The sequence below is a fragment of the Panthera tigris genome, chromosome A2, assembly GCF_018350195.1.
Source record: "Panthera tigris isolate Pti1 chromosome A2, P.tigris_Pti1_mat1.1, whole genome shotgun sequence".
In the NCBI taxonomy this organism is placed as follows: Eukaryota; Metazoa; Chordata; class Mammalia; order Carnivora; family Felidae; genus Panthera; species Panthera tigris.
The window spans coordinates 155,415,667-155,426,189 of NC_056661.1; the positions used below are offsets into that span (position 1 = coordinate 155,415,667).

At 52.0% G+C, this 10,523-nt stretch overlaps 2 protein-coding genes across 2 annotated transcripts in view; one reads left to right on the forward strand and one right to left on the reverse strand.

The window, feature by feature from the left end:
* Window positions 1-8,488, reverse strand: part of TRPV5 (transient receptor potential cation channel subfamily V member 5) — a 32,034-nt gene extending 23,546 nt beyond the window's left edge. The window contains exons 1-5 of the mRNA XM_007090837.3: window positions 8,403-8,488; window positions 4,523-5,330; window positions 3,977-4,186; window positions 1,657-1,754; window positions 1,380-1,502 (exon numbers count right to left, since the gene is read on the reverse strand). Of these exons, the coding sequence (XP_007090899.2) occupies window positions 1,380-1,502; window positions 1,657-1,754; window positions 3,977-4,104 (349 nt within the window). The 5' untranslated portion in view covers window positions 4,105-4,186; window positions 4,523-5,330; window positions 8,403-8,488. The remainder of the gene's footprint in view (window positions 1-1,379; window positions 1,503-1,656; window positions 1,755-3,976; window positions 4,187-4,522; window positions 5,331-8,402) is intronic.
* Window positions 8,489-8,890: 402 nt separating this feature from the next.
* Window positions 8,891-10,434, forward strand: LLCFC1 (LLLL and CFNLAS motif containing 1). The gene is made up of 3 exons (XM_007090889.3): window positions 8,891-9,019; window positions 9,135-9,255; window positions 9,840-10,434. Exons 1-3 carry the CDS (start codon window positions 8,984-8,986, stop codon window positions 10,016-10,018), a joined length of 336 nt encoding a protein of 111 aa, XP_007090951.1. The 5' UTR covers window positions 8,891-8,983; the 3' UTR covers window positions 10,019-10,434.
* The last annotated feature ends 89 nt before the right edge of the window (window positions 10,435-10,523 follow it).

Sequence of the window (10,523 nt, forward strand, 5' to 3'; positions counted from 1 at the left end):
TATTCATTTCTGAGAGACAGAGCACTAGAAGTGGAGGGGCAGAGACAGAGGGAGACACAGAATCTGAAGCAGGTTCTTGGCTCTGAGCTGTAAGCACAGACCCCGATGTGGGACTCGGACTCACCAGCCGCGAGATCATGACCTGAGCTGAAGTTGGACACTTAATCAACTGAACCACCCACGTGCCCCAAATAGGAATCGTTTTGCACTGCTGGTGGGATTGCAGACTGGTGCAGCCACTCTGGAAAACAGTGTGAAGGTTCTTCAAAAAATTAAAAATAGAACTACCTTATGACCCAGCAATTGCACTACTAGGTATTTATCCAAAGGATGCAGGAGCACTGATTCAAAGAGGCACATGTACCCCAATGTTTATAGCAGCACTATCAACAATAACCAAAGTATGGAAAGGACCCAAATGTCCATCGACTGATGAATGGATAAAGAAGATGTGGTACCGGGGCACCTGGGTGGCTCAGTCAGTTAAGCGGCCGACTTCGGCCCAGGTCATGATCTTGCGGTCCATGAGTTCGAGCCCCGCGTCGGGCTCTGTGCTGACAGCTTGGAGCCTGGAGCCTGTTTCAGATTCTGTGTCTCCCTCTTTCTGACCCTTCCCCGTTCATGCTCTGTCTCTCTGTCTCAAAAATAAAATAAACGTTAAAAAAATTAAAAAAAAAAAAGAAGATGTGGTGTATATATATATACAATGGAATATTATTCAGTGATCAAAAAGAAAGAAATCTTGCCATTTGTAACAATGTGGTTGGAACTAGAGGGTATTATACTAAGAGAAATAAGAGAAAAACAAATATGTGACTTCACTCATATGCGGAATTTAAAATACAAAACATAAGGGATGGGAGGCAAAAATAACATAAAAACAGAGATGGAGACAAACCATAAGAGACTCTTAAATACAGAGAACACACTGAGGGTTGCTGGTGGGGAGTTGGGTGGGGGGATGGGCTAAATGGGTGATGGGCATGAAGGAGGGCATTTGTCGGAATGAGCATTGGGTGTTACGTGTAAGTGATGAATCACTAAATTCTATTCCTAAAGTCATTATTACACTATATGTTAACTAACTTGGATTTAAATTATAAATTAATTAATTAATTAATTAATAAAGGGCAGCTGCGTTTGGAGCCCTCTATGAAGAGATGAATCTCAAAAAAAAAAAAAAAGAAAGAAAGAAAGAAAGAAAGTCACGGATGCTAAAGGCCAAGACTGGGATGTCTGCATGCCTTCCAACTCAAGGGCAACCTTCCTGAACCCTCTAGCACCTCTTCCCAGGCCACCCTTCGGAGACCCATTTTAAGAGGTGACATCAGACTCTCCCACACCTGTCTCCACCTTGAACTACTGTGTGGGCTCCTCACCTACAAATGGCTCACACAAGGTGGGCTCCTTGACCAGCTCCGGGGCAGCCTCTATCAGCACCACGGCGGCCTCGAGATTGTCATAGAGGGCCGCTATATGCAGCGCGGTCTCCCCCAAGGCTCCTGGAGGGGAGTAAGATAGGAGTGTCAAACGCCTCCAAGAGCATCTTGAGGAAGGGGCTCTGGCTCAAGGCTCTCTCCCCGCTTCCTCGCAGAAATCCTCAGCGTCCGGGGGCGAGGCAGGGCAGGTGGCCTGGCTCCATCACACCCAACCCACCTCTCTGTCGGAAATCACAGCTTCGGTCCAGCAGAAGTTTCTTGAGGGCACACAGGTCATTTTCCTTGGCTGCCTGAAGCAGTGGAGACTCTCGGATCCTGGGAGAAGATGAACGTGAGTCCAGTAGAGACAGAATCACTGAGAGGCCAAAGGCAGAGAGAGGATCAGAGACCTTCTCTACGTGGAACAGATACGAGTCACACAAAGTGTGCAGTGACACATTGCAAAGAGTCGTTAACTGGACTCTAGCTGAGGGTCAGACTGGGGTGAGAGTTTCCCCCGTGGTTGTGTCATTGCCAGCTCTGCCCAAGTCTGGTGGGGGTGGTTGGTGGGGGGGAGGCCTCAAGGCTCCGGTGGGCAGAAGACTTGTGGGGGCAGAAGGGGCCCATGCTGCAGAGCTGGTGGCCCTGATGACCCTGACAGGAGGCCATCGGGCCTAGCTGAATCCACCTAAGCTGAGTAAATGTTTTCACCCCTGCTCCCAGGCCTGCTGAGCTAGCTCTCCTTAGGCTAAGGGAGTTAGAGAGACCAGAGGAGCAGAGAGGCAGAGAGGGGCCAGCTGTTGGAACTTAGGTGATTTACAAGCTGCCAAAATTCCAAATACCCCTCAGGGCTGCTCAGAGTCAGATCCACGCTGTGTGTGTGTGTGGGGGGGGGGTGCGGAGGACGGATTCCTTCCGTGTTTTACCCCATTCATAACTGAGGAGGATCATAGCCTTGGGCTCCTCTGGGAACCTAGCAGCTAGGAGCAGAAGCCCTGTGGTATCCGTCCTAAGGCACCTCTTGTCAGTTCATCTTTGTTTCTTCCCTGCCTGGATGAACCAAACAAAAGCTAAAGCTGCAGGCACAAATCAGATCCCAGGGTGAATACAAGGCAGGGGAGGGTCACGAGGGGAGAAATGAGAGGCAAACAGACCGACCAGTGCTTCCCCTGCTGTCCCCAGGTCCCCCATCCTCTCTTCCAATCGCTCTGTGAGCCAGGGGGAAGAACATTTTTATTTAAAGAAGAAGCTTTTTATCTTGAGGTGGAGCTCAGGTCTGCCCATTAGAAAAGTACTCTCAGGAGGGACCAGCAGAGTAAGGGCCAGCGCCCTCCCCACCTCACCTAGACCCTCAGGGTGAATAGTCCCAGCTCAGGGTAACCAGGGCTAACCTGGTTTCACCCCCTGTGCTGGACGCACCGCACACAGCCTTAGCAACCAGGCCTCCAGCGCACCGCCCTCTTCGGAGGGCAGGTCCAGAACCCAGCTCTCTCTCCAAGACTGCTCTGGCCTCACCCTGAAGTTTCGAGGGAGGTGGGGAGGCCAAAGGTTCCCTCACAGGGCCTGGGGTGGGGGTTGGTGAGCAAGCAGAGAGCCTTTCCCAAATGAGGGCTCCGACTGCAGCCACAGCCAGCTGTACCGTTTGTGAAGCCCAGCGCGAAAGAAAAATGTAGGACTCCCTGTTCGAAAATTAAGAATTTCAAGTTGACCACAGCAGCGCATTAAACCAAGTGCAGGGGTTTTCTGCAACATGGGATCCTGTGCCACTGTAGAGGCCACCTGCCCACGAGGCCAGCCCTGGCTGGACCGCAGGCCTGCTACTGTCTGCTCACCCCATCCCCAGGCAGCTCTCAGATGGGTGACAGGTTCCCCAGATGCTCTGAGGCAGAGGCCCACCTCTGGGAGGATATAGGTCCCCGCCCTGGCCGCTGCTTTTCCGTGAAACACATCAGCCCCACCTGACCTGCAGGCATCCCCCGGGCAGACACAGGCCTCATTCAATCTACCGATGATCCTCCTGACCCAGCATTCTGCTGCACAAAGTAGACACTCAATAAAAGGTAGATAAGCTGAGTTTCCCTCATCAGCTGGTCAGCTCCAGAAGTTCTACAGAACACAGCTCTCCTCCTCTTTTTCACACAAGCAATTTTCCTTCACGCTAATGGGAATGCTTCGCTCTTTCTCCAGGCAACAAGTCTTCCAAAACCTGCAGGATCTCGTGCCTTCCCACCAGCCTTCACCTGCCTGTCCTCCCCCTCCCCCAATCTGCTTTCTTCTATCCTTCTTCTGTTCCCGTCCCTTTCTGTCCCCCAGCCCCCTCCTCCACCAGCCAGGCAGGTTGGAGCTGTAGTGTCACTTTGTCCCGGGCTTCGAATCTACACCGAGTCTCCTCCTGCCCACTGACAGAGACAGCTGGGGTTTGGAAGGAGTGGGTTGGGTGCACCCAACCACCTGACACTGGATGCTGGGCCGCTGCAAGCAGAGATACAGCAGCGGAGTGGATCAGAGGGTTGGGGGATCAGGGGGAGGTGGGACGTGGCACGACTGGGGCAGCCTACCTCTTCTGTTGCAGCATGTGGGCCTCGTCCAGATGCTGATCCCAGTCCTGCTCTCTGAGCAGCCAGGAGGCCAGAAGTTTCTGGAGTTGGACCCTGGGCCCCTCTGCCTTAGGTGGAGGAGCCCCCATATCGTCTTCTTTCAGGCACTGGCAGGTTAGGGAATGTGGTAAAAGGAGCCGGTCTAGGAGTCCACAGAGGAGGAGGCGGGGTCTGTTTGGGGTTGGGACTGAGAGTGAGTATATCTCCAGTGTGACTTGTGTATACAGCGTGCAGTTTGTGGGTGGAGTGTGTGTGTATGCAGTGAGGCGACTGGGGGCCCTGCCAGGAGAATGTGGCTTTACCTGGAGGGGAGGAGCTCTCTCTAGAGAGCCCCCGGGCACAGAACCTGCTCTAGAGCTGGGAGGGGAGGTGGAGGAGGGAACTTCCTTCCCAGCAGTGGGCTGGGGCTGCAGGGGAGACAGGGGAAGGCTAGGAGACTGTGGGATGTAGAGGGGGAGCAAGGATGAAGCCCAGAATGTGGGCCCCACATGCAAGGTGAGCACTTACTGGGATACAGGAAAGCAGAAAAGTGAAAGCCCTCCAGCTTGACAATCAGGCAGGTTCTGGCTTGAACGCTGGCTCTTGTCCCCTTACAGATCACTTAAGTGAGCTTCCCAGGCCTCAGTCTTCCAATCTGTAGAACGGGGCCAATAATTGTTCTGTCTCATGTGTCTGTAAAGCCTGAGCGTAAGAGTTCAGTGACTACTGGTTCTCCTTCCGCAGATGGGCTCCAAGCCCTGAGCGCTGCTTGTCTGCATTGCGGTCTTTGTGGTTGTCTCTGTTCTCAACCTTGCAGCCAGCCTCCCGAAGGCTTCCAGGCCACGTCCTCAGTGAAACTTCTCTTCCTTCCCAGCTTTGTGGAGCCTCAGTCAGGGGAGACCCCAGAACTGGAACAGCAGGAGCTGAGCCGAGGTGGTGGACAGAGAAATCTGGGGACTCTCTTCAGGAATGATGAGGCAGGACTGAGGACACATCACCTTTTGTGTTATTTTCTAATAGGGTGGTTTCTATTTCTCTTCTGATTGGAAATGCTTGTTACTGAATTCGAGTCACCCGGGAGACAGATGCGGTACCTGGGAATAGGCTGAGGGCTCTCCTAATTTTCTAAAGAGAAGGGCAGAGCACAGAGAGGGAGGGTGATGGCCCATGGCTAGTAACAAAACTAGACTGGCTTTAAAGTTGGAAACTTAGCTCCAAATCATCCGCCATAACTTGCTTTTTCTTCTGAATCTTCGGCCTGTACAGATATGAGAGACTTGGGGGGACACAGGACCTTGGGGGGTCTTCAGGAGCAGGGGACTCCCCTCTTCTTTTACTACAAGATTGAAGGATGGACAAAGTGACCTTTATAGAAGGGGAATTGAAAGGAAAACAAATAAGGAAAGGGAGAGGGGATGCCAGAGACCAGGAGGAACCATGCTCTCACCCAGGTGGTAGGGAGATGCCAGCTGGGAAAGGGGAGGGGGGTCACCTTGTAGGGCAACTTTCTGCTTTGCTGGGGGTTGGGGCTGTGTGGGATGGTAATGGCCTCTGCAGCCTTGGGACTTCCAGTCTAAGGAGATGGACTGAGTGATAAGGTTGAGGTGGGGGTTGTAGATGCTCTGATAAGCAGGGACTGGCAGAGGAAGGAGGCCCGCCTAAGAAATACTCAACCCATAAAGCTAATCCTGGAGGCGGTGGGGGCGGGGAGGGGCCGGCCCAGTCAGAGCCGCACAGAGCAGGTACAGGGGGGCTCGCCACCAAGGGCCCCGTCCTTGGGGCTGGGGTTGGGGAGAGAGGGGGGCTCGGGAACAGGTGCCCCGCTCTGGGTCTTCACCCTCTCACTGGCCCAGGCTGGCTGCACAGGTCCAATTCTAAATTTTTTTTTTAATGTCTTTATTTATCTTTGAAGGAGAGAGAGACAGAGCATGAGCAGGGGAGGAGCGGGAAGAGAGAGAGACACAGAATTTGAAGCAGGCTCTAGGCTCTAAGCCGTCAGCACAGAGCCCGATGCTCGAACTCACGAACCGTGAGATAGTGACCTGAGCTGAAGTCGGACACCCAACCGACTGAGCCACCCAGGTGCCCCATTCACAAGTGCACCTCTATGAGGATAGTTTTTGATAAATACAGTACAATACTGTAAACGTATTTTCTCTTCCATATGATTTTCTTAACAATGTATTTCCTCTAGTGTACTTTGTTATAAAAATACAATATATAATACATATAGCATACAAAATATGTGCCAGTCGATAGTTTGCTATCGGTAAGGCTTGTAGTCAACAGTAGACCATTAGTAGTTAGGTTTGGGGGAGTCAAAAGTATATACTTGGACTTTTGACTGCTCGGGGGGTTAGTGCCCCTAACCTCGTGTTGTTCCAGGGTCAGCCGTACCCCTGATCTTTAAGGAGTTGCCTGCTCTCCGCTGGCTTTCTCCCCTCACTCCTTCTCCTTTGTCATACCCCCCATACCACCTTATTTCTCCCTCGTCCCTTCTCATGCTCCCTCAGCCTTCTGTGGACAAGAACACCTAGGACCCCTCTCCCCCCAGGTAGCAGCTTCCCTCAGTCTCAGGAGAGTCCCTGATGTCCCCTAGGGGACCAGGAGCCCCTCACTACACTTTCAGGTCCCAGAGCCTCTTGGTGTCAAAGCAGTCACAACTCTTATTTGGATGTGATGTAGGGACAGGGAAATGCATCATGCCTGGATTTTATCTTTTTAGGAAATACACTCCCACCCCACATACCCACAGCCATGTAAGGAAAGGATTTGAATACACTTTAAAACATTAATAGTGATTAGCAGTGAATAGTGGAATCACTGACCCTTTTTGTTTTCCAGACTTCTTAAATTGCTTTTATACTAAAACAAATTAAATTCCTGCTCGAATTATCTCTCCCAACACAGGGAACCAGCAGCAGGTGGTGAGGAAACGCAAGGAACGGTGGTCAGTACAACCCAGTTCTTTTCACGCCTGCCTGTCCCACCCCCAGCGGCCCTCCCCATCCACACGCACTGAGCCTGGGTTGGCTTCTCTTTTTGCCTGGAACCAAGAAGCTCCTCCCCCAAAGTAACCACATTAGTGACTTTTTTCCACCCAAGCATTGTTTCCTGGACATGAAGGTCAACGAGTGCACGGTAGGGGTGAACAGGGTCACCTGCTTACTTGAATCTTTCTTCCTCCACCGTCCAGTGACCTCGTGTACCACTCCCCAGTCACCTGGCCTGGGTGGGCGGGAAGTATACAAGAGGTTGCAGCTGTCCCAGGGGGGCCTCCTGGTGAGCACTCTGCTAGCAGAGGTACAGCTGTACTCCACACCTACAATTCCGTCTTCCAGAAAGGGTACACGTTCCTACACATGCACTTGGTGGTTCACTCAGGCGTGGGATGCATGGGCTCCACGAGTGGTGTGAGAGGGTTGTGATAGCTCAAGTGTGCCCACAATCTCCTCCCACCTGCCCCAGCACCTGCCCTGTAGCTTCTGGCCTGCATTGCTTTCTGGTTTACCAGGGCAGGACTCCATCCTATCTCCCCAATCCCACCTGCCCCATCCCCAGCCATCTCTGCTCTGGGAAGCAGATAATTAGCCACCGCCCATTACTGCCAGCAGGTCTGTGCTCACCAGCTTCACGGGCCTGGCAGGCATTGGGGCTTTGAGGCAAGTTTCTGGAAATCTGTTATTTGGGATCCTGGCCTCGATGCCATGCTGCTGCTTCTTTAAAGACTCTAACTACAGGGCACCTAGGTGGCTCAGTCAGTTGAGTGTCCAACTCTTGATTCCATTCAGGTCATGATCTCACAGCTCGTGAGTTCAAGAGCCCGCATTGGGCTCTGTGCTGACAGCGCAAAGCCTGCTTGGGATTCTCTCTCTCTCTCTCTCTCTCTCTCTCCCCATTCTCTTTCTGTGTCTCTCTCTGCCCCTCCCCTGCTCATATGCATGCTCTCTCTCTCTCTCAAAATAAATAAATAAAACTTAAAAAAAAAAGACTCTGCTTCCATCAAGCAAGGAGTTTGGAGAATGAGCCTCTAACAACTTTTTCTTTGTGTCTGAGAGTATGAGGGGTTGTAAAATGAGAGAAGAGGGGTTTGTCTACCAGTTCAAGAGGCCAAAGGCTTAGGGAGAGGAAAGTCTAGGGGAGGGTGAAGAATGAGGGAATGATTTCTGCTTGGGCACAGGGTACCCCATTCTCTGTCTCTCTCTATGTACACATGCATGTGTGTGTGTGTGTGTGTGTGTGTGTGTGTACGCACACGCACACACACCGTGTACTCTTTTCTCCCCCAACACCTATGCCTCTCTACCTTCCTCTGTTTTGGTGGACCTGAGTTTCAGGTACAGCCCAGGACTTGAGGATCCGATATTTCCACATCTGCTCTGGGCCACATTCTATACAAGCCACTTACCTTAGAGAATGGCTGCATGGAAGAGAGGAAGCTGTGATGTTTGAAATCAAAAGAGGTGGTCAAGGGGCACCTGGGTGGTTCAGTTGGTTAAGTGCCTGACTCTTAATTTTGGCTCAGGTTATGATCTTGAGGTTTGAGCCCTGTGTTACACTCTGCACTGACAGCATGGAGTCTACTTGGGATTCTCTCTCCCTCCCTCTCTCTCAAAATAAATAAATAAACACTAAAACAAAAAGAGGTGGTCGAGAGTCCTGCTCTGCCCTTTATTGTCTGTGTGATGTTAAGCAGAAGAGTCATTTCTTTTGTGAACCTCAGTTTCCTCATCTATATGATGGGTATGATGACACTACTACTTTGAGTCCCAGTTGCTATATCGATGTCATGATGTAATGGATGTGAAAGTACTTCACAAACTCTGAAGTCATTTTGTTGCCCTCCACAAGATGATGCAGTAGGATCATCCTAGAAGCCTCTGCTGGCCACTCACCACTCTCTTGCCTGGCAAGGGAACTCTCTAGTGACCTGAATGAGGGACAGGCCCATGGCTGTGATGTCACAAAGCTCATGAAATCAGAGGTCCTATGGAAGGGAAGGGAAGAAAACGGTGCAGGGAAGTGGTAAGGGCTGGGACAGGGACAGGAGAGGGAGGTGGGGGGAGCCGACTGGGCATAGGGGAGTAGGGAAGACCAAAGGTGGTGGATGGGCAGGCCCATGACTTCCCCGGGCTCCCAGCTCTGCAGGGCAGCATTCCTGGCTGCCATCTTGCTGCTGCTGCGGGTCAAGGGAGTGAAGCTTCAGAAAGGCAGCCTGGATCCCAACGAGAGGAGTCAGAACGAGAAAACACCCTCCACAGGTAGGACAACAGTGTCTGGAGCCAGGGATCGGACCTCTTTGGAGTCAGCCCCCCAGTTCCTATCAGGCTAGAATGAAACCTGAGATAGGTCGGGTTGTGGGGAGAGAAATCCAGTCCCTTATTATTGTAGCGTGAGAGAGTCAGGTAAAGGGTTTAGAGCAGGGTTCTTAGTGGGGGACGTATTCAGAGACACACCACGGGCTGGCTAGAGCACCACACAGGTGGCTTTCGTGTGTATGGGCAGGGGTGCATTTATCTTGGAAGAGGTTGTAGTTTCCATCCCTTCCCTGGGGTGGTCCCTCCAACCCCAAGTGTTGTAATGCTTTGGAGGAGGCCGTTTGAGGTAGAAATGGGGTATGTGCGCACCTCAGTTGGGGCTGTGATTGAATACAGACCAGAGGAGACCTCCAGATGGAGCACCGCCTCCCTGGCCAAGGATAAGGGGATGCACAATTGGGCCAAAAGCCCCAGGCCCTAACTTCTCAGACTCTCTAACTTCATCACCTTTCTGGTATAGGCCAGGATCGGGGCGGGGGCAGGTTAGGATCGGCCCTTTCAGTGCCTCCCCCTCTCCACGGTTGCAGACCAGGATCAAGAGAACTTTGAAGAGCACTTTGTGGCCTCCTCCGTGGGGGAGATGTGGCAGGTTGTGGACATGGCCCAACAAGAGGATGACGGGACATCAGACACAGCAGCCCTTCGTGACCACCTATTTAACCTAGCCTTCTGCTTCAATCTGGCCAGCATCATGGTTTTTTTATGAGGGACATTGAGGCTGAGGTGGTAGCCTGGCTCCTGGATGAGGACCTTGCTATCTACTTCCGCTTCATGATAGCTTACTGACCCCCTCTTCCCTACCGGGCTCCAGGTCACTACTCCCAAGGGGAGGTGTACACACAGTTTCCTGCCTCTCATCAGTGGCTCGTCACCTCAGGATGCAGCATCTGAGAGATCCTGGTGCTGGCCTTTCAACTGTCCATTGCCCCAGCCTGACCGCCTCGCCACGCTCTGACCACCTTCTCCCAGGGCCGGAGACACCAGACCCACAGCCTTCTCTTTCCCACACCTTTCCTGGCTCTGCTCTGGACAGCACATTAGGGGAAAGAGACAGCAACAATAAAAGTAATAGCAGTAAAGTCCTGAAAACATTTGGGGACAGCTTTCTGAGACTTAACCAAAGCCCTTTTGTCTCTAACTGGTCTGTTTAATTGCCCAACCTTTGGCCCACTGACCTTTAGACCCATTGGTTTCTTCGCTTTTCTTGTGTC

Excerpts from the sequence above, each read along its gene's own strand:
- LLCFC1 (XM_007090889.3), top strand. The coding sequence starts at position 8,984 with ATGGAAGGGAAGGGAAGAAAACGGTGCAGGGAAGTG. Across the intron at positions 9,020-9,134 it reads GAAAACGGTGCAGGGAAGTG|CTCTGCAGGGCAGCATTCCT; the intron begins GTAAGGGCTGGG and ends CCGGGCTCCCAG. Across the intron at positions 9,256-9,839 it reads CGAGAAAACACCCTCCACAG|ACCAGGATCAAGAGAACTTT; the intron begins GTAGGACAACAG and ends CCACGGTTGCAG.